General features: G+C 37.0%; 1 protein-coding gene across 1 annotated transcript in view; it reads left to right on the top strand.

Annotated features, from left to right (window-relative positions):
* Positions 1-24,524, top strand: part of BZW2 (basic leucine zipper and W2 domains 2) — a 60,297-nt gene that overhangs the window by 1,331 nt on the left and 34,442 nt on the right. Inside the window, exon 2 of the mRNA XM_059396754.1 lies at positions 20,949-21,013. Coding sequence (XP_059252737.1) covers positions 20,956-21,013 — 58 coding nt within the window. The 5' untranslated portion in view covers positions 20,949-20,955. The remainder of the gene's footprint in view (positions 1-20,948; positions 21,014-24,524) is intronic.

The raw sequence follows: 24,524 nt of genomic DNA, 5'->3' as shown, positions 1-24,524 counted from the left end.
TTTCTTTCTTTCTTTCTTTCTTTCTTTCTTTCTTTCTTTCTTTCTTTCTTTCTCCTTTCTCTCCTTCTCTCTTTCTCTCTTTCTTTCTCTCATCTTTCTTTCTTTCTTCCTTTTTTTCCTTAAGCATTCACCAACACTTCTGAAATCCTGGAAGATGTTCATCATTATTTCCTGCATTTAACAAAATCTTTTCTAAACTCCAACTGTTTTCTTTTTAAGCCTTCATCTTTACAGGCTGAGGCAGATCTGAGCCAGAATATCTCACATGAAAATACTTTGTAATTATTCATCTCAATGTATAACAAAGAAACTGTTGTTTGATGATGCATTTAATAATGATGTGCCTTGTTCAAACAACAAGTAGTAAGGCTTTTGAGACTGACCCATCTTTTGTAACACTTAAAATGCTGTTACTGCCACAGTTAAAATTGATTTAAAACACAGTATCATGCAGAAGAAACCCACAAACCTAAGAAAATGCTTGCAGAGTAACCTCCTCTTCTAGCATGTGACTGAGCATCTTATGGTGGATGTGTGTCCAGAATTGGGTACTTCACTGCCAGTATTTCCATCTACTGTGCCAGATTGGGGCCATAGTTACTTGAAGGTCACACCTGTTTGTCTCACTGAAGTTGTTAGTTCCTCGAGGATAGCAGCTTATTACCTATTTTCTTGGTGCTTATTGGCATGTGGTTGGTATTTAGTCCTCTGAATACAGTGACCTCAGTAAATTTAGTCAGTGCCATTTCAAGACAAAAACTAGCATCTGTGAAGAAATGCAGATTAAATAATAAGTTGTTTAAATTCCTAGAAACAGATGTGTAATGGATAGCATTCATCAGATGGATTGCATTAATCATTTTGTACAGGGTAAATACCTAATGTAAGAATCAGATTAACTAATGAGCATACCTTAAACTTGATCAAGGAACTTTTCTTGTACTAAGAATTTATTCATGTCAAAGAAGTTTTATTGGTAATAAAATAGCTACCACCCACTTACAGAGTATTTAATCCATGCCAGATATTCTAACAGATGATTTCTATGGGATTAAATTTAACCATGTTATAATGACCTGAGGTAGCCAGTGTAATCTCTGTTGTGGCAAATAAGAGGACAGAAACTAAAAGAACTTAATAAATTTGCCCACTGCCCCGCAGTTAGGAAGTGTCAGAGCTAGAACTGGAACCCAGATCTGTCTCCCAAACCTTTTCTCTTTTTACTGTTTTCCACCTATGTGGCTGGCAGTAAGGGGGAAATTATATATTCTTTCAACTAGCTAATAGATAACACATTCATGTGATCTCAGCATGCCAGAGATACAAGTATCTTTCCTACCTCTTTTCCCAGTCTTTTCTCCTGGGTTGCCCTGCAACCATTGGTTATCTGTTTCTCTCCTATCCTTCTTGAGATATTTTATGTGTTTATAGCTTATATGTATATTCCCACTTTTTGACAGAACTCGGAGCATACAAACACACTGTTCCACACTGCATAATAAAATTTGCATGATGCTTTGGTCTCTCTTCTGTTTCTTTTGTCACCTTTTTAAAAATAATGTTTCTGAAATGTCTGAAATTTTTATGTCTCCTCCCCTCCTGGCATTGCTGCAGATTCCTAAGTAGCCTGCTTCTCTCTCATCTCACCCCATGTAGCTAATTCAGGTGCCTCCCGTTCAATAAACCTGGAGCACCCATCATCCATCCAAGAAGGAGATATACTCTGTAAAGACAGAATTGATTCACTTAAAACATGTCAATAGCTTTCCACTGGCCACAGAACAGAGGCCCAGTTCTTGCTTGGAAGGCTCCAGCTTCTAGTCCCAGCCTGCATTTCCAGTCAGCCAGCCCCTCCCACACACTCTAAGGTCACCACACTGCTGGTTCCCTTACATGCCAGTAATTTCCACCCCGTTGTTCCTGTTTTTCTCTTCCTGGAATGCCCTCCCTTCCTTCACCACTAAGTCTCCTGTCTCCTTCTCAAATCTGCTGGCCTGCTTAGCTTTCAGAATACCACTTATTTTCATGATCACCTCTCCCACCTTATCCAGTGGGGCATTACAGATGCTAGGAAACACATTTCTTCTTATGTTTGAGGGGGATGAGTAAAATTTTGAAACAGGAGTCACTGGTACCATTATTGGCATGCCCTAAGTCTCTCCTACCTTCTTAGGCACCCTAAGGTCTCCCCATCCTAATCATTGCTTCTTCATCTGGCTCCCCATGAAAATACCTGAAGCAGGTACCTTTTCATGACATTCTATTATAGTTCTTATGAACCTGTTTGACCCCATCTCCTTCTCAACTCTGAATTAACTAGGACTAACTTACCCTTGTTTCTCAAAATCATATCCCAGAGTCTGGCACCTCATGGCTTCTCAAAATCATATCCTAGCGTCTGGCACCTCGTGTGTACTCTGTGCTTGCTGATTTGAATTGAGTTTGATCTCTAAGTTATTTTAGGTGGATTTGTTTCTGTACTCGAGTAATCCTTCCTGGCAATTTGAAATGATGTGGCACTGAGCACACACAGCCATAATCAAGGGCAGAAGGTCTTGAAATGTTTAGCTCTCAAGGTTCTTGACATTCTGATTGATGAATCCTGTCAACTAAGAAAAAAAAGTGTTGATATGTACATGTTACAGATTTTGCATACCATTCCTGGATTTCCCTCATTAAATCCCCAGACCTCCAACTCTCTGCTTTCAGAGACTGCTGTTTCCTTTTTGTTGCAGGGGGAGAGCTTGTTTTTGAGCATTGTGTCTTTCTGGGTAATGTTTCCTTGACATTTGATTATCTTTTCTTAGGTACACTTTTTGACTGAAAATATTCGATGCCATCACGGAATTTTATTTTCTTTTACATTTGAAAAAAAAAAAAACTATTGTAGATATATATATATAAATATATATGTTTTTAAAGATCCCTCCTTGTCTTTTAGAGATATGTATGGAATTATTTAAGGAGGGAATTGTATGGCATCTGAGATTTGCTTCAATATAATTCTGGGACCATGGGGGACAAACAGTGAGTTTAAGAGTATTAATAAGGAAATTGACTTGTTAACACTTGAAGCTGGGTGATGAGTACATTGACTTCATTATACTCTCTACTTTTGTGTATGTTTCAAATTTTCCATAATGACGTTTTTAAAAGGAGAGTTTGGAAGTATTACAGCCTCTAAAAATTGTTGTTGTTTAACAAAGCAGAAGAAATACTAGGAATACAAATGTTCTTTCTCTACGCTCAGAGTTTAGCTTATGCAATTATTCGTTTAATGTTAAAACAGTTGCACCTCAAATCTGCAAAGGACTATCTTGTGAACAACGCATTTCCATAAACTGTTCATATCACATTTTAGCTTCTCCACAAAACTGAAAGGTAGGTGGCATTGCTCAGTGCTTGTGTCCCAGGCTTATGAGTATCTCCCTGGAAGCTAATTTTTATCTATTTTGAAAAAATGACAAAGTAATTTGCAGACATGTCTGAACAAAGGGTACAAATATATTTAATTTAACTGGAAAAAAAAAAAAAACCCAAGATGTGAATCAAGTGGAGATACTGGTTTTCTTCTATGTCTCATAAACAATTTCCCACAAAAGAAGTACCAAAACTCTTGTGAGCAATATTAGCATTGTTAGGACAAGTATATTAAAGTAAGAAGAGAAGGGCCAGACTCAGAACTTGTGCCTGCAAGATTCTTACTCAGGGTTTGCTTAACAGCATGCTTATTTTCACATTTACTTTTTGGATTCTTAACAACTTTGTAACTTAAGGTTTCCTGATGTTTGTTTCTTTTCTTATGTTTTGGACTTTTTAAATGTTAATGTTTCCCAAGGCCAACATGGAGGTTGCTTGTATCGTTTTTAACATGTCTTCCTAGACTTTGTAGGATTTTTGAAGATTTACTTAAGCTTCAGAATGAAGTCTTCACAAGTCTGAGGACAAGGTAGCCAGTCTATACCACTGCCAGGTGTTGCTGAAGCACACATTAGTTTATCTCCAGCTTCATCTCATATGTATATAAACTGTATTGCTGTGGAATTTAAAACTCTAGGCCAGTACCTCTTATCTAAGTATAACAGACCTATTCCAATAATTAAAAATAGAAAGCTGCTTCTGCATCAGAAGGAAGAAGTTAGTATTCCCTTTTCATTACCAATTAATACATTCAGGCTAGAAAATTGGTGGTTTTGTCACTTGTCATTTGATTGTCTATGGTGCGATTGTGTTAAACCTGGAAGACAAAGCAGCCCTTTAAACTGCATTGATCACCCTCTTCCTGGTCTGTTGATCTTGGAGTAAAGCAGGCCCATTAAGTAGCCTCTTCTAATGTGGTAGGAAATGATTATGGATGGTCTCTGGGAGTCGGCCAAGCACAACTAGAGTCTTGGGAATTGGAGGGAGAAGACCATGGCTCCAGCTTCTGGGTGAGATGTATTTTCCAAAGCAATCTCCCTTGCTTTCAGTTTCTTCGTATATATACAGTAGAGATGCTCACCAAACTTACAGGGTGACTTTGAGGACGCTTGAGAATACTCTGTACTGTGAAATGTTGTATAAAAACAAGTTGTTATTTTTAGGGCCAATTCTGTCTGTTTACATTTGGGAAAAACACAATTATAGGCCAGTTGATAAAACATTTCAATATAAAATTGTATTGGTGTTACCATTTGCTGTATACCTGTCTACCTTAATTTGGGAAGATAAAAATTATTTTTTTAGAGAGTCTATTTATTTATTTGAGAGAGAGAGGGAGAGAGAGCAAGCAGAAGCAATAGGGAGGCACAGAAGCAGAGCAGGGAGCCAGACCCGTAGTTTGATTTCAGGACCCTGAGATCATGACCTGAGCTGAAGGCAGACATTTAATGTACTGAGCCACCCAGGTGCCCCAAGATAAAAATTATTTTTAAAAGAGAGAATCATAAAAGGTACAATTCTAGAATTATAGCCCAGAATTGATATGTTAATAGGAATCTGTTATGATTAATGAATTCCAGAGAATAAGACATGATCTTTATCCTCAAGAGGCTTACACTATCGTTCAGGAGACAGGCTAGTCCCTGAACCAATAGGGACAGTATGAAGTAATCATCCTAAAACTTGTCCTGCTTATGTCAGCCCATAGGTCAGATAACCTTTGAGAACCCTTTCCTTGTTCAAGTGGCTTCTCCGGGGCCTGCCAGTCTATCAGCTCTCATGGGAACGATGTTGTTACTCCTCTGCCCACCCACTGGCTTCCTGATCCTGGAATGCCCTCCTCCGCCCATTTTTGCATATCAAATTTTACTCAAACCCTTCTCAGCTCAAATGACCCCTCCTCCACACAGCCTTAAATCTCCAGCCAGAATGGGTGGAGCTCAGTGGGAGGGCTAATTCCTGGAGAAAGTGAAATTTTGAACTGAGTCCGGAAGGATTGGTGAATTTGGCAAGCCAGAGAGAACAACCCCCTAGAAAAACAATTATAAAAAATATTATAACATTATAAATATTTATAAGATAAATATGGGCTACAGTTTTACAGGCAGCCAGAGTGGAACTAGCAATGGTTTTCACCCAAAGACATGTTTTCCTCAGTGTGTCATCTTTTTAAGATCATAGAAGTAGTAGATTATATTTTAAAGCACACTTTGATGGTGTTCTTGCTCTCAAGTAGTTTATGAAATGTGACGGTGCATGTTTCAGACTAAATTTAAAATTACAAACCACTGTCTTCAGCGTTGGCCTTGGCAGGAAGTTGATAATAGACATTAAAACAGACAATGGAAGAGAAAGTCATGTATCTATTAGAATATTTTGCCTTTGATTACACAGTGACTTGAAATTATTCAAAATAACTAGAATATAAGTAGCTAGGAAATAAATTGGAAGCTCTTTGTGAGGTTTACTTTTAAATAAAATCTATCTGCATATCGGATCCATGGAATTTTTAATATCTGTACCTTAAAGAAATCTTAAGACTTCTTACTCTTTCAATTTGACTTCTTTCTAATCAGACTATTCTAATATTTTTCTCATTACCTTTAATCAGTTGAATCCTGAAACAAATTAAACCTGAGAGATAGGACAGGGATTTAATAATCAGATTAATGTGAATCATTTCAATGCAGGATTGTAGATGTTGTTAGGAGTTTCTGCAGCATTTTCCCTTGGTATCTATTAGGCAATAAAACATTTGATGGTTTAGAATAGTTTTTGTATTTTTAATATAAAATGTACAAACATTAGGATATACACAAGAATACTTTCCATTTTTAGCTCACTTGAATATTGATATTGATACTATGGGTCTCTTCAGTAAGTGTTTTTTGGGCAGTTAAATGCCAAATGGAATGATTTGGCTTGTTCTGGATTTGGCATGTGTTGAGTGAAGAGTGCCAAAAAATGTTCTGATAGTTATATTTGTAAAACATTTATTTTGAAAATAAAGGTTTGAGTAACTCATTGAATGAACTGTTCTTTTGGCAAATGCCAAAGAGACAGTGCCTTTGTTATGCTTTCTTGATTTTTAATATCAGATGTATCTTTTGTTTCTTTATGTCAAAAAAGAAAAATATAATAACATATAAGAAAGCATAATGTCCCACATTAATATTAAAGATAGTGTCTTGGGGAGCCTGGGTGGCTTAGTCAGTTAGGTGTCTGACTTTGGCTCAGGTCCTTATCACAGGGTCCTGGGATCAAGCCCCACAATAAGTGGGGAGCCCACTTTCCCTCTCCCTCTACCCCTGCCCCCACTCGTCCTCATACACTCTTTCTCTCTCTGAAGTAAATGAAGTCTTTAATACTTACCTACATGTCTACATAAATATATGTCATTCAATTTTCTATTTTTAATTTTCTTAATTATGCAAATAACATTTTAGTAGGAAAACAATAACTTAAATCTGTGAAAGATGTAGAATTATATTTTATCTATTCATATTTCAATTTATTTTTATGTTAGATGAGGACTTTCAAAAACAGTTGTTTGGGCCACCTGGGGTGCTCAGTTGGTTAAGCATGGGACTCTCATTCAGCTTAGCTCATGATCTCATGGGTTGTGGGATGGAGATCTGGAGAGGGTCTGTCCCTCCATCCTTCCTTCATTTGAATCTGTGTAGCATTTTTCTTAAATGAAGAAATAAATCTTCAAACAAAACAAAAACCAATTGTTAGATATACTGTGATCTTTGAAGACTTATAAATAAATCACAAGAAAACCCCCAGGCAGAGGTAAGTAATAAGAAGGAACACCAACTCTTAAACACTGCAGAGAATATATTGTAAGTCACTGTGAGGTTAGCAGTTTTAGAATATTCTACTATCATCCTGTTCTTGTACATTCCCACAAAGGACCTTACTACTTCTCAAACTAACTACAGCAGCTTCCTGGATTTGTGATTTTTTTTTTTAAGATCTTTTTAAAATCAAGTTAGTTAACATATAGTATATTATTAGCTTCATGGGTAGAATTTAGTGATTCATCAGTTGCATATAGCACCCAGTGTTAAATCAAGGGCCCTCCTTAATGCCCATCACCTACTTACCCCATTACCCCCATCCACCTCTCCACCAGCAACCCTCAGTTTGTTCCCTATAGTTAAGATTCTCTTATGGTTTGCCTCCCTCTCTGTATTTAATTTTATTATTCCTTCCTTTCCCCAATTTTCGTCTGTTTTGTTACTTAAATTCCACATTTGTGTGAAATCTTATGGTATTTGTCTTTCCCAAAATAGCTTATTTTGCTTAGCATAATACACTCTAGTTCTATCCACACCATTGCAAATGGCATGATTTCATTCTTTTTGATGGTTGAGTAATATTCCATTATATGTGTGTGTGTGTGTGTGTGTATACACATATGTATGTATATGTGTATGTATATATGTGCATATATAATATATGTGTGTGTGTGTATATACCTATATATACGTGTGTGTGTGTATATGTGTGTGTGTGTGTGTGTGTTTTCTTCATTCATTCATCTTTCAATGGATGTCTGGACTTTTTCCATAATTTGGCATTGTGGACTTTGCTGCTCTAAATATTGGGGTGCACATGCCCCTTTGAATCACTATGTTTGTATCCTTTGGATAAATACCTGGTAATACAGTTGCTGGGTCATAGGGTAGCTCTGTATTTAACTTTTTGAGGAATCTCCATAGTTTTCTAGAGTGGCTGTCCCAGCTAGCATTCCCATCAGCAGTGTAAGAGGGTTCCCATGTCTGCTCATCCTCGCCAACAACTGTTTTTTCCTGAATTGTTATTTTTAGCCATTCTGACCCATGTGAGGTGGTATCTCATTGTGGTTTTGGTTTGTGTTTCCCTGATGATGAGTGATATTGAGCATCTTTTCATGTGTTTGCCATTTGTGTGTCTTCTTTGGACAGACATCTGTTCATGTCTTCTGCCCATTTCCTGACTGAATTTTTTGGGTTTTGGCTGTTGAGTTTGATAAGTTCTATATGGATTTTTGATATTAGCCCTTTATCCGTTATGTCATTTGCAAATATCTTCTCCCATTCAACCTACCAAAAGGTAGGTTGCCTTTTAGTTTTGTTGTTTGTTTCTTTGCTCTGCAGTTTTTATCTTGATGAAGTCTCATGTGACCATTTCTAAGAAAAAAAATGACATGTGTTTTTCTCAGTATACAAGGTAATAGAATTGGGTTATTATAAACAGGAAGGAGAACCCCACATTGCTGGGACAGAGGAAACTGTTGGCTGGGGGAAGGGACGTGGCATCAGTATTCAGGAGTGTGAAGATATGTTTTTGTTAGAGGTGAGTCTCTGCAGGAAACAATATGATAATCAGCTTCTGTAGTACTAGAAGCCATGGTGCCATAAATTTCCTACTATTTACATGTCCCGCAAGGGCAGGAGTTCTGTTAATTCCTCTCACTAAAGATAAATGTTTTTTCCTTAAACGAACTCCATGGAAGATTATTTGGCATTTGGGAGGTAGCATATGCCAATTCAATTTATCCAAGTGCTGAACTAGACTTGAACATTAATATTTATGCTTTTCTCTCTAATTCTGAACCATAAAATCTATGAGGCAAATAATGAAAAAGCTGCCTTCGAGTATCATATAAATAATGGCCCAAGACACAGCATGATTTTGGTTGGCTTTTTGCAAAGTACACTAAGATGGGGACTGGGTTGATCAGGTTCTGGCCCTCACTGTTCCCTGAATGTAAGCTCCTGGTGGAGGGAATTTTTGCTTTCATCTCTCCTTCATCACCAATGTTAGAGTGGAATGCATGACCTCAAGCAAGTGGTGTGGTACCTGAGAGCCTTCTTGCATTGTTAGATGAGCATCTGGTGTTAGGTCCCTGCTTTTCAAAGTGTTCTATGCTTCATGGATGTCAACTAAGAAACGCATATTTAATGATTAAAACGTCAGTAAACACACCTGCAGCTCAAATGCATCATTTGATCCCTTTAACATACTGGAGGCCATTACTTCTTATTAACTCACACCGCTGGGCTCTTTTTGGCACAGTGCTTGGGTCCCATCTCCACCTGCTAGAGAGTGAGCACCATGCCACTGTTTTGGCCGGCCCCCCAAAACTGGTACTGTTGACCAGTACCAGTTGTATGCTTGATAAAGAAATACAAACACATGGTTCTCTTTAGGTTTACACCTTTAAAAAAATATACTCTCTGATGTTTTGTTTGTTAAGTTTTTGGTTTCTCGTCTTTTTAAATTTGAGTTTGTGTAGTCAACTGTTCTAAAATCATATCGGGGAATACGGTCCCATATCATAAGTGTGCTGTGTATCGTCTGCGAATTACCATTAAGACCTAGGCTTGGCTTCGGCATTTCTCTCCAATTCATGCTCTGCCCATTGTGAAATACCCGTGTGTGTGGTGAGTGTTTTTTGTGTGCAAGCCTTCAAATACGGCTTCATCTGCTAGACAGGCTTGGGCAGGCCCCCTTCTGGGAGGATGGAGGCAAGAGTTGCTTGGTTGAGAGAACTCATAAATATGGAAAGTTGGATGTCTGCCCACCACCACCTTTGAGCTTCCTCATGGTCCATTATCATGTTGTTTAAGCAAATGCTCCAAAGCTGACTTTGCCCACTGGTTATTAGTCAGGAGTGTTCTCCCCGCCCCCCGGCCCAGGGGATTCTATTTTCCTGTCCTAAATTAAAGTCCTGAGAAAAATGAAATACACCTCAGTCCTCCTTGTCGTAATAATATCTTCTAACTTCTCACTTGAACTAGTAGTCATATATACTCTTAACGGGTTTGTTTTGATACAAAATCTGCTCTAATAAACTGACTTGCTCTCTGGCATTTAGCACCACTCCCTGCTGATTCTTATCTTTTTAAGACTGCTTTTTTAGAGCAGTTTTAGGTTCATAGCAAAATTAAGAGGAAGGTGCAGAGATTACCTGACTGACCTTCTGCCTCCACACATAACACAGCCTTTGCCATTATCGTCATCCCCTACGAGAGTAGTACATTTGGTACAACCGATGAATTTATGGATCTTTTGATAGCACATGGTCTGGCATATCTTGGGTTCCCCTCGGAAATGTTCAAGTCATTTTCTTTTCTTTTTTAATACGTATTTATTTGAGAGGTGGGGGAGGGGCAGAGGGAGAGGGAAGAAAAAGTCTCAAGCAGGCTCCGCCCTGAGCAGTGGCGCAGGATTTGATCTCCTGACCTGGAGAAGGTGACGTGAGCTGAAATCAAGAGTCCGAAGTTCAACCAGCTTGCCCCCTCAACCCATTTTTTATACGCACTTATGGACTTGCTGACATATATGCATAGACATTTTCTGAAAGGATACATAAGACAACTTTGAAGTATTTTTTATTTTTGTGTGGAGTGGGGTTCCACTTAATGAACATAAGATAACGAATGAAAGTTGGAAAGTAGTGGTCTTTATTTTTTCACTTTTATGCCTTTTATACTGTGCTAGGTTTTTTGTGCCATCAGTGTATTAGTAGTGCTTTGCAGCTTACAAGAGCCCAATAAAATAAAATGTTTCCAATTTTCCTAAAGTGATGCATTAGAATATGTGGCTTTTAAAATAAAGATCCTAGAGGATGTCATTAAATCGGATTTCGTGACTGTACGTTCTAATGCAATTTTGTTAAAGTTGTTCTTTGTTGTGGTATTAGAGAAGATGATAGAATTGGATTTAAATATTTTCTGCATATATGCACTCTCCCAGTGGAGGATTAAGCAGTATGTTAAAATGTATACAGTGGCCATTACTTAAAGTTAGAATTATAGATATTTTTTCTCCATCTTTTTTCCCTCTTTACCCTAAATGGGCAGTAATGGATTTATGATGAGCCAATTTTATTATCAATTTTTAAGGAATTATTTTCTCTATAAAAAGTATTTTCATACCTTATTCAAAGAATCATTAGTTATACATTATAATATATAAAATATATGACCATATATTAATGAAATAAACAGTGGGTAACATAAAACCATATCTTGGTACATATAGCCCTTCTAAATCATCACTTTGTGAGATTTTATATTTACTCTGTTGATAATACAGTTGATCAATAAATGTATTTGGGGTGTTATTGTGTGTGTGTGTAAGTTAATTTAATTATTTATTTTTAAATAATCTCTACACCTAATGTGGAGCTCAAATTCACAACCCTGAGATCAAGAATCACATGTCCAACCAAGCCAGCCAGGTAGACACCTCATCAGTAAATATTTTAAATTGCTTTCTGAAAAGTATATTCAGGGGTGTCTGAGTGGCTCAGTTGGTTGAGTCTCTGTCTGGCTCTTGGTTTCAGCTCAGGTCATGATCTCAGTGTCATGAGATCCAGTCCCAAGCCCCACATGCTCAACATGGAGTCTGCTTAGGATTCTCTTTTTCCCTCTCTCTCAAATAAATATTTTTTTAGAACAAGAAAAGTATATCCATTGCCACTGACCATTACATTAAAAAGGAATTCATAAAAATACTACTAAAAGGAAATTTGATTAATGACAGCATATTTAACTTAATGTATAGTTACCCTGTATTGAAGGAAGAAATTAATTTGGTAGGTAAATTCTGGAATGGTCTTTTTAAATCAGTTATTATGTAACATTTTATACTTGCATGCTTTTTGCTTTGATAAATATTTTTTTAATTATACAGGAAAAAAACAATGGGCTGTTTTACTTAAAATTTTTAGAAGCCTTGTCTGCTCAGGAACCATAACTTTGCCTTTAGGTATTTGTTCTGACATAGTAAAAGTGAGAGCTTCTTATCTTTAAAAACCTCACATATTGTTTTGCATTCGTACATACACATTTTTCCCCCACTGTTTACTTTCTTTCTATTATGGTAATCTTTAATAATAATAACAATAAGTTTCATTTAATATACTTCTCATTCTCTCCTCCAATAAGCCTGTAACATAGAAGACTATCTCCATTGCAGAGATAATACACATAGTGCAGGGCATGGTTAAGCAGGTGGTACCTGGCTCTCGCCAAAGATTTTGTGTAGTCTGTGTTTGCACTGGCGTAAAGAATCCCCATTCTGATGTTACAGTCAGGGTGTTTGGGGGAACTATTTTCTCGCACATGGGACAGTCAAGTACAAGGAGATATATTAACCAGAGGAACATCATAGACTTCTTCAAATCAAGATTTGACTTTTGCATTATTTGCTTTTTTACTTGGAGCGTGCAATCCATACAGCAGGATTATTTCCTGCTTCACACCCGACCAAATTCTGTAGGATCTGGAAGGTTATAGTAACCCTCTTTGTGGCAAGCTTTATTTCTAAGCAGTCCCAGAAAATATAGAATCCCCTGTGTTGTTTAAGTGCTGGGCTTTTTCGGCTCCCTGCATTGTTCTCCTGGCCCAGCCTGAGTCGCTCAAGTCTGCAGGACTTCCAGTGTTGGCCTTTGCCCATTGGTTCTACACATATGTATCCACTTTATTTCTGAACCATCGCAGACTGGGTCGCATAGCCTTTGCCCCTTATTACATCAGAGCACATTTCCTTAGAAGAAGATAGTTCTCGTAAAGAGCCACAGTACAGTACTAAAATTGAATGGATTTAACATAGAAACCATACTGATCTCCATAGTCTGTACTCAGATTTCATCAGTTGCCCCAGTGATGTCCTGAGTATATTAACAAATTTTTACAGGGCGGTACAGCATCCAGTCAAGGATTGCATGCTGCTTTTAATAACGTCTTCTTGAGTCTCCTTTTATTGGCTACCGTTCTTTGATTTTTATTTTTCAGACACTGACATTTTTAAAGAATGCAGGCCAGTTGTTTGGAAGGATGTGTGTCCCTATATCTGCATTTGTTTCCTCAACATTAGATTGAGATCATGCATTTTTGTTTGGAATGCCACATAAATAATATCCTGTTCTAACTATAAGCACCCAGAGCCATGTGATGTCTGTTGTCTCTGGGTTTAAGGCATGACCTTGTTTCTCCACTGTGGAGTTACCATTTTTCTTTTAGTAATTTTTACAAAGCTGCATGAGGCTATCTGAATATCCTGTTGATCATCAAGCACGCCTGCCCACATGCGCACGTGTCGCAGCACTTTTGGTATATGTTGGTGATTCTTGCAAGAATCAATTTTTGGTACAATGATTGCAAAATGGTGATTTTTCTACTCCATGTTTCCCTCTCTATCAGTTGGCATTCTACTGAAAAGAAAACTTTCATTTCTCCCCAATTCCTTTCCCCTTGTGCACTGATCTGTTTGCTTTGCCTGAAATAAATGAGTATGGACTTGTAGATTCTTTCTTTATTCAATGAGTCATTATCCTTCCTATTTTCCATTATTTTGATGGCCAGATTGTCTCAGGTGATGCCAGTGGATTGTCCTCAGGATGGTTTCTATGTAGTTTGATTTTTTTTGTTAAAAGCAATTTACTTTTTTGATACAAGACATCTCAGGATCATATGCTATCCTCCATGCTCCAACCTTGGAATCAGCCACTTGTCCAAGAGACCTTTGTTTCTTTTAGTAGGGTGTGATATTTAGATCCTTTATCCTATTTCTCGTTATGCACAGATAATATTATTTGTGACCCTTTGGAGATTGGTTTAAACTTCAAAAGAAGGTAAATCATTTCTATTTAAACACATAAAATTTTTCTAATTAAAAAGTTATATATCCTTATATTATAGAAGATGCAGACCAGTAATGTAAGAGGAAAATGCCCTTTGAACTTAGTGCTCATGTTGACCACTGTTGAGTGCTTGTGGGCTTTATATAGCTTAGATCATATCATGTATATAGAATTTGTTGGATAGGTTGTTTTGTTTTGTTGTTGTTTTGTGGGTTGTTTTGTTTGCTGGGTTTTGTTTGTTTTTTGTTTTTTGTTTTTTTTTTTTGCTTTGCTGTTCCTACTTAACATACCATTGTTTTCTCCAAGTCTGAAAAATTAAACAGTTGCAGTTTTCAGTCGTGTATTTTATCTTTTTCATTGTTGTCTTTCTGTTCTCACTACTGTGATATCCAAAAGTAAGGAAAATTTATTTGCTCATCGTGCTCTTTTTCTGCCTCCCTCTTCACTCCCATATTGTTGCCTACCCTCCATCTTCCCCCTGACGACCAGAGGGTGTAGAATTATCAGTGTGGAAAGACAGCAATTAGTATTAAAGACTGCGGGAAGCATTTATTTTGTATACTAATTGCACTTTTGATTTTAGCTATGACAGGCTACTCAGTGATAAATGTGTTTTCTCTAAAATTAACATCAATGTTTGGCAAACAGAAATAAGTCACTTGAGAAAATATCTGCCTCGTTGTTGATCTGGAATATTCTAGATGTATGTGTACAATTTTTAACTCTTGGGAGCAAAGAACATCTCTGGTTTTGCTCACAATTTTTTCCTTTTAGGTGTAGGATTTTCTAGTGTTGGCACAATTAAAACTTTGGGCCAGAGAACCCTTTGTTGCAGGGGCTCTCCTGTGTGGTGTCCATTACTTAGTGGGGTCCGTGGCATCTCCCAACTAGATGTCAGTAGCATCCCCACTTCCCCAGTGTGACAAAATAAAGATCTACAGACATTGCTACATATCCCCTGGGGAGATGCAATGACCCCAGAATGAAAGGCTGCCCCAAAATACAAATTAATAAACATTTAAACCACAGATGCCTAATATTTGGGCAAATCCTTGTTTTATACCACCATCTCCTCTAAATTCTCAAAATTCATGGTTTGAAATATTGTAGATATGCGCTCATCACAATGCTGTTGTCTGGTAAACGAAAGTTCCAAGTGGCTTAACTTACCCAGAACAGAGGCTTGGGAGCATTTTGCTATTAAAATACTTTGAAGCATTATATTTGAGGGACTGGTTTACTAAAAGCCAAAGTGTGCTACAGTGTCTGTTGTATATGTGTGCTTGTGTCTTTTCAAGTATGGAGAGACTTCAAAATCACATCAGCAGGATTAGACCATCTGTAAAGTTGAATGAATATGCCTGGTCAGTTATTAAAGGAAGGGAAGGATCCGGGGAGAGATTGCTTCTGGGGAAAATGGAAGCTCAGAGAAGGGAATGTATGTGCCCAGGGTGCTTTGTAGAAGTGACTGTAAGCAGAGAGCATGAACTGGTAGGATGAAAGCATTTTATTAGGATTTTATTTCTAATTCTAGAAGGGTTTCTAAATTAATTTCACTAGGAGGAAATAAATGACATTACACATTATCTTCATTTATTTCTATGAAGAGGTAGGTGATACTTAAAATGTAATTTTTAGAATATTTCTATTTTTGCTACAAGGAAAACAGGATATCAGCATTTGGAAACAAGGTAGGTATACTTATAAGTTTAAGGTATGAAATTGGGAAATGTGCTAAAGGAAATTTTATCGTGATGTCTTTGTATCTTAAAAGATTTAGATGAACAGTTAGCTCTTAGTACTCTTTTTCACAACATAATTCCCTTGGGCATTGGTCCTTCTTTCCTTGTCAGGTGGTTGCTTAGCACGATTTAAGTTTCCACCATTAATGTCCCTCTGGAAATACATAGCTGTAAATTTTTGAGGAGTGAACTCTACTATTAAGTTTGGTTTTGTTTTGTTTTGTTTTTAAAGATTGGTGTTCTTTAAGAAAGATTATTTTTGTGCTTTCATACCATTAAAGATAAGAGAGAGTAAAGGGGATATGAATATAACAGTAATATTTTTGTCCTAAAGAAGGGAATGTCTGATTTTATTTAGAAACATTTTTCATTTATAGGTAGGCTACTATTTTAAATTCCATCTTTCTCAATTATTATAAAAACTAAAACCTACATAGAGTTTGCTTGGAGATGCAATGAAACATTTTATAGAGGCTGGGTGATTTTGGTTATAGAGAGGCTATTTGGTATAAAATCATGACAAGGACATTAAACAAGCTAATGTTATTCTGGGCAAAGTAAGTGTTACTGTAAACATTTATCTGGTCTATTGCTTTAGAATGTTAATAATTTACACATTCAGAGTGCACCTTAATTATTTTTGCTTCTTTTGAGATCATTATTATCAACCCAAATGACTCCTGGACATGACAACTTTCTGTAAAGGATTTTATGATGTACATCCTTGGAGTTTTCACTTTAATGGAAAGAAGAGTTCATAACTATGGGCGATTTTTAGTTTGTTCTTTTTATTGTACATTATTTTGCTTCTTTGGAACATAGAATAAAAGTTCTTGAAAGTTACTCCTAAACACAAAGTACTTCCTGAGAATGTTGCAATGAAGTGACTCAGTAATATTACGGGTATTGTGTGCTAGTGTTACTGTTTCTCTATGAAACACTTTATACTTTGGAGATGATATTGTTGCCCTATAACTTTTATTATCTTAGAATTGAAAATCTTTTTTTCTTCTTACTGTCTCCAGGATTATTTACTACACACAGAGTTTTGCTTTGAAGTTTTGTTTTGTTTTTGTTTGTTTTTTTTCTTTCTCACTATAGCCTCCTGGTTTTGAAATTTGGGCAAAATGCTCCTCAGAGCTACTTTATTTGAAAAAAAAAAAAAGTTAATTAAAAACTTTCTATTCTTTGGATGTATTTTCACCTCTTTTATCAAAATGAAGTGTGTTGGGTCATAATGAATTCTTTAGAACTGGCTTGTCTAACATAACCATTAGCGATATTGGCTATTTTCACTTTAATTAATGAAAATTAAATAAATTTAATTTATTTAATTAGTTACACGCAGTTACACTGCCACATTTCAAGGACTCAAGGGCTACATGTGTCTAGTAGCTTCCATATTAGACAGAACATTTCCACCATCACAGACACTTCTGTTGGATACATGGCTTTAGAATGGAGGATGATAAACCATAGCCTGAGATCCCAGTGTGATCCACCACTTGTTCTGTAAATAAAGTTTTATTGGAATAACTTCTTTACATATGATCTATGGCTGCTTTCAGGCTCTAATAGCAGAACTGACTAGTTGGAACACACCATATGTCTCATTTTCTTTTATCCCTTTATAGGAGAAGATTGTGACCCCCATTAGCATATTCATATGCATATATGAGGTTGTTTGAATAACCTAGTTATATGCATATATTAGCAGTATAACATATGAAATAAGGCAGATTATCATAGTTCAGCAATTATCCAGACCAGAACAGTCATCCCTTCATAGGAACAACAAGAAAATCAGTCTTTCTCTGGTAGATCAGGTTCTTTCCAAAATGAAGGGAATTAAAGAAGAAAACGGGCAGGACAGCATACAACCTGTCAGTCCACTCAAGGTGTGCTGGGCAACTAGCAGAATTAGTACACAGTTGCCAAGAGGCCAATCCATCTGAACTGCTGGCCCATAATCACACTTGGGCCCAGAGTCAGTTGGGAGTAAGGGGTAGAATCTACAAAGGACCCAGGACAGAATAGTAACAGAGGGAGGTGGGTGAAGTTTTATTTCTTCCGTGTTAAGCGGAAAAATGTTTTAGTTGGGTCTTTCAGTTCAGGAGTTTATTCAAAAGATGTTTATTTCATTAATAATGTACTTAGTTTTGAAATTTTGATTGATTGAATCTTTTTAATATTTTATTGTCCTTTCTCTTGTGGAATATCCAAGAAAGGGAGTCTCTTAGATAATGTGAAATGTTTAAATCCAGTCGTGTTTTTCCATTGTTGGGGGGCGGGGAATGAGCTTATTTTTATTTTATCTGTATGTTTGGCTTAAGGATTTTTGTATGCATTATAAACTGTACCCCAGATAAGTTTTGTCTCTGAGGATTCTGTTAAACTCTGATTTAAAATATGTATGTATACATACCTATGTGTATGTATTTTTAGTTGGTTGTTTTCATGCAACCCAATGAAAATAAGCATTTGACATTGGCCTAATGCAGCCATCTTTGTTATTCCTCGTTACTTTCCCAGATTGAAACTAGCACAGTTTCTTACTCAAAGTGCCCTTGCTTCCCTCTCCCACCCGGGCTTCAGTGAGTGCCTTATAAAGCCTGACCCTCGCTGGAGCAGATTATAATGTAGCACGGATGGCTAAATTTAGAGACAAGCCAAGCCTCTGCTCTAAATAGCAACAGCTAAGCGGTAGAGACTTTTGGTGAACAGAATATCTTCATTTAGTCTTTCAATACCAGTCGGTGAGTTGCTGTTTGTGTTTGTGTTAATTTTTTGCTGCTGTGTACGTCAGAATCTTTGTATGATTTTTGTTGACATGTTACTCTGCTGTTTTCCACCTCCCGTATATGGAGGGCGTGCAAAATAAGGTCACAAGATGAGACCACGAAGAAACAAACTTTTGTGCTTAGAACTGAAGAAACTATAAACGGAACTATAGATTTTTAAAATAGAGTAATTCTCTCGTCCTCGGCAGTAGGCTGTGTTTTGTGGTAATTACTCATTAGCAGAAAAACAGCAACAAAATGCTAAGGTAGAGTTAGAGAATTCCATGAGTTTCTATTCTGGACTGTAAAATAAAACTATTAGAGAAGGCTCCCACTTTTAAAATATTCTTTATTGATTCCAAAATAGAGACATCTTTAGCAAAGAGTAACCGCAGCATCGTCACCTGCTAGAAAAGTTTCAGGCTACTTGGAGTCTGTTTTTATTTTTATACCTCAATATGAGACCTAAACTCTTTAGCAGGTATTTTTTTCTTTGCTGGCACAGGAAAATATTTTATGTAATATTTGTAGTGTTTGGGGAGGTGTAGAAACAAGAAACACACATGAATATTCATTTTAAGTACCCCAGTGAAATGTTTGCTAGTCCAGAGTGATCTGTCGAAAATGCCAACAAGGAAATTTCTGAATGAAAGAGTTTAGTAGAGAATGTAAATAATGCATTAGAAACTCTATTTCTAACTTCCATCAAATAAAATGAGATTTCATTAAGTTTATTGCATTTGTAACTATTTCAGTGTGTAGCTGCTGCCCCCACCCCCCACAGAGTGATCCCTTTCTCTACCCTTTGTTCTAGATCTGTACTGCTATTGTATGGTAAATGTTTGCCTGTTTTATCTCCTCTAGGCCCTGTGCTCCCTGAGGGCATGGAATCTGGCTTAGTCACCTTTATAGCTTAAAGCCTGATATATTAAGTCCACTTTATAGTATTAATAAAAATTCTCTCTACTTAAAGCATAACAGAAAATCCTTCTTGGGTTTGTTACTTTTCTTTTGAATCCATTCCACTTTTTAAATTATGATTAAAGTTTTAAGTGGTAAACAGATTACTTTTCCTGTGAAAATAGATTTTCTTCTTTTGTGGTATGGAAAGTTTGGGTATATAAATAGAATCATTTTTACATGTTCTTAAGGATCCTTTAAAACTTTGAGACATAATTAAATCATTCACTTGAATAGAGCACATTTTCTTGATTGTTTAGTGGTGACAATTAATTTTAAAAATCTAGATATTCTCAAATCAAAATTTAAAAAGAACTTTGAAAGGTAATTAAATAATTTGCTTGACATTTTCTTAATTGTGTTGTCTTCATAATTTTGGCAATCTGGACATATTTTCATATTATAATATTAATGCCACAAAATTATTCTTAATATGTAAGAGGTATTACAGAGCAAGTTCTTTTTACTTTTTTTTTTTTTTGAAGATAATGTAATCTTAAATTTTCTTTGCAGAGAAAAGCAAGGATTATTTATATTCCCTTTTTAACCAGAAAATTACACTTCACACTTGTTTTTTAAAGATTTATTTATTTATTTGATAGAGAAATCGCAAGTAGGGAGAGAGGCAGGCAGAAAGAGACGGCGGGGGTGGGGGGGTTTTAGGCAGGCTGCCTGCTGAGCAGAGAGCCTGAGGCCAGGGCTCCGTCCTAGGACCATGAGACCATGACCTGAGCTGAAGGCAGATGTTCAACCCACTGAGCCACCCAGGCACCCCATGACTAAATCCTTTTATACACACGCACATACACGCATGCATACAGGCATAATTATGCATATTTGTGTGGGTAAAACGGCAAAGTGAATTTCTAGTAAAAGAATTGTGGACCACAGGTTATGTATATGTAAATATTTATATTCACCAACTGCTTCCCCAAAGTACTGCATAGAATTTATTCCCTCTGTCAAAGTTTATGCCTGTGGTCGTTTTCCCTGTGTCTCTTGCCAATACTAGATAGTATTAGATTTCAGAAGTTTTGCTAGTTCAACAGTTAAATTAAACCTGCTTTTAAAAGTATATTCAGGGGCGCCTGGGTGGCTCAGTGGGTTAAGCCGCTGCCTTCGGCTCAGGTCATGATCTCAGGGTCCTGGGATCGAGTTCTGCATCGGGCTCTCTGCTCAGCGGGGAGCCTGCTTCCTCCTCTCTCTCTCTCTCTGCCTGCCTCTCTGCCTACTTGTGATCTCTCTCTGTCAAATAAATAAATAAAATCTTAAAAAAAAATAAAATAAAATAGAAAAATAAAAGTATATTCAGTACAAGTGAGGTAGAACATATGCTTATTAGCCATATATTTTTATGTGAACTGCTTATTTGAAATATATAATATTTATTTTCTTTGTTTTCAGAAATTTTATGAATAAGCATCAGAAGCCAGTGCTAACAGGCCAGCGGTTCAAAACTCGGAAAAGGGGTAAGGTTGTGCTGCGTGTCTGCGTGTATGTGGGGGTTGGGAAAGTGGGTAAAGTTCTAACCAAGTTGGGAGATTGCAGAGGGATTAGAATTGTCCCTCTTTCCACTGAACCTCCCTTGTTCTCTTCTTTTGAGCTCTAGATGTAGGATCTGAAGTTTTGCATTCAAGCCTTTGAATGGTAGGTTATTTACATGTTTGATTTTGGACAGATCATTTAATTTGAACTTTGTGTCTTTATCTACTAAAGGAGAATGATTCTATCTGGTCAGGTTTCCTCACTCTCCTGTGAAGACAATAAACTCTACTATTCTTGACATCAGCATTTGTATTTGAGTTTTGCTTCCTTTGTTGTTTTTAAGGAAATGTTGAGTACAAAGATGGTAAAATTTAGGAGAAAAGTAAATCAGGGAAGGAGATATTGATGAGTTTTTACACTTGAAAATTTAAGAAGTCAACTTAAATTAAATTTGTTGCCTAAATATCTTTAAAGCTCAGGATATTTTCAGATGTCTTTTTATTGTGGAAAGGTAGTAACAGACCCTGTTTGATGACTGGTAACATTTTTGTTTGTGTGAGTGACTTTTTTTTTTTTAACAGTTTTATTTCTTTTTTTTTTTTTTTTTAAGATTTTATTTATTTGACAGAGAGATCACAAGTAGGCAGAGAGAGAGAGAGGAGAAAGCAGGCTCCCCGCTGATCAGCGAACCCGATGTTGGGCTCCATCCCAGGACCCTGGGGTCATGAACTGAGCCGAAGGCAGAGGCTTTAACCCACTGAGCCCCCCAGGCGCCCCCAAGTGACTTCTTTTTATGCTGTGTTCACCTTACCATCCTTCCTGTGTAAAGAATAGTTGTAAATTTTTCATCAGTTTTGTGTAATTATATAGAAGTCCTTTGGACTTAAAAAATAATTGAGCTATAACTTGATAAGGATACTTTTTTTAAAAGGAAATATGATAAGAAATTATTATGTTGACTAACACTGAGGACAATAACTGAAACATATTTAAGGAAGTATCATGTAGAAAGATGAAATGACAGTTGGATATCTCTTGTGCAGGCCTCACTGCTGTGGTGAAGCTTGATGGCAGGTAATGATCACCAAGTACCAAATTGTTAAATTGATAGCTCATAGCCCATAGTATATGGCTTTGGCATTTCCAATGTTGGGTTAGCCCCTGCAGCTTCTGCCCTCTTGCATAAGTACTTAACTGCATAAGTAGCAAGTCCAGCCTTGCAGAAGGAGAGGAATTCCAAATGCAATCAGTTGTTTGGAGTAGAAGAGTTCATGAGAGTGACTAGATAGCAGTGGAGGTTGAAATTTTTTTTTTTTTTTTTGCCAGATTTTTTTTTTTTTAATTTAATTTCTTTTAAGTGTAACAGAATTCATTGTTAATGCACCACACCCAGTGCTCCATGCAATACATGCCCTCCGTAATACCCACCGCCAGGGTCCCCCAACCTCCCACCCCCCTCCCCTTCAAAACCCTCACATTGTTTTTCAGAGTCCATAGTCTCTCATGATTCATCTCCCCCTCCAGTTTCTCTCAACTCCCTTCTCTCCATCTCCCCATGTCCTCCATGTTATTTCTTATGCTCCACAAATAAGTGAAACCATATGATAATTGACTCTCTCTGCTTGACTTATTTCACTCAGCGTAATCTCTTCCAGTCCCGTCCATGTTGCTACAAAAGTTGGGTATTCATCCTTTCTGATGGAGGGATAATACTCCATAGTGTATATGGACCACATCTTCCTTATCCATTTGTCCATTGAAGGGCATCTTGGCTCTTTCCACAGTTTGGCGACCGTGGCCATTGCTGCTAGAACATTGGGGTACAGATGGCCCTTCTTTTCACTACGTCTGTATCTTTGGGGTAAATACCCAGTAGTGCAATTGCAGGGTCATAGGGAATCTCTATTTTTAATTTCTTAAGGAATTTCCACACTGTTTGGAGGCTGAATTTAACTATAAATGCTGCTTGCTGGGAATTCATGTTCCTACTAAAGATGAAAACAAAAAACTGTAAAGTAAGCAAAAGATGGTTATTTTGTACAATATTTTTGTCTTGTGCTTTCCCCTTCTCTATTTTTTTTTTTTTTTTTCATCCCTGGCCCATCCCTATAAACTAAGGCATGTGGCTTGAGCCGTTTATCTCCCTCTGCTTGCTTGGTCCTCATCTTGGCCCTTATCTTAGGCTTAGAAATTGTGTCCCCATTGCATTTCCCCATTGAAATCCAGACATTATCAATACGAGATCTTACAGTCAATTCATTACTTTCATTATCTCATGGTTTAAAAGCAATGGGGAAGAAATGATGTCGAGATGATTTTAAAAGGACTTTGTCTGTAAGGAGCAGTATAGTTCAGAACACTAATTATAGTTAAGGTATTGTGGAGCCTGGTAATGTGATAATATCTAACATATGCCCAACTGTGAGGTGCAGAAAGGTTCACTTTCCCCTGCCCACTGGGGGAATGTGTTAATCTCAGAGCTGGATCTCCAGCTTGAGCAGCTTTATTCCTGTGACGCTGATTCACCGTAACTGAGCTTAAAAGCCAAGAGAGGACCCAAGGATTGCACAACAGCCGGCTTGACGCAACAAGTAAACTGGCCCTTAGAGAGTCAGTCTTCAGTTTTGAACTGGAAAGGTTTTCTCTAATTCTGAGCTGGTTTGTCTCTGATTCATTCAGTGGGCAAGATTGTGCCTGTGTCTTCCTGCTGCTGTAATACTCAGAGAGAGCTACCCAGAAATACGTATTATTTGTCAGTTGATCGGGATTTATATAACTCGGGGCTGCTGGGGATTTCAGCAGCACTTCAACTATTTTGTGCCAAAATGCTGGCAGGGGCAAAAAAAAAAAATGGAGTCAACCTCATTTTCTACACTTTATGCTAGTGAATTGCCTCCTGATGATTTATCGTCTTTGTTTTTCTTTTGCGATTATGATAGGGCTGACTTCAGATAAATGGTTGGCAGTTTTATAGAGCTGAGGCAAAAAATCTAGTGAGGCTATTTCAAGGTCATTTTAATAGGCTGTCTTCTGGGGATCTGTCTTCAGTTTGAAACTGTTTGCTAGCAAAGCTAATACTCTTCCATGTCAAGTTAGTAAAAATGAATGTATTTTCTATTGCTTAACATCAAAATTAAACATGATAGGACCCATCATTTAGAAATCTATTCAGACTCTTTTCCTTTATAAAATATACACATCTTGTTTGTGGTATTTTCTTCAAAGAATTATGTTTTCTAGAGTGGCTTGTGGGAATTTGAAACAGTGGAAATTTCTCCCCTTAGATATTGTTATGCTTAGCTAAATGAAATATTTAATAACTGATCTCGCCTCCCTATAAATCTTGTAGAGAAATTGGATTAAAATTAGTGAAAGTAGGAGAGAAAAAAATGACCAACTACAGGCATCCAGGGTGCTCACAAACCCTGGGTTCCCCCTGAGAATTTTCATCTGTCTTTGCAGTTTTAATCACTCTGAGATAGTAAGTGTTAGCCA

The sequence above is a fragment of the Mustela nigripes genome, chromosome 4 (genome assembly GCF_022355385.1).
Source record: "Mustela nigripes isolate SB6536 chromosome 4, MUSNIG.SB6536, whole genome shotgun sequence".
NCBI lineage: Eukaryota > Metazoa > Chordata > Mammalia > Carnivora > Mustelidae > Mustela > Mustela nigripes.
The sequence above is the reverse complement of the archived record's forward strand: the minus strand, read 5'-3'. Positions and strand labels throughout refer to the sequence as shown.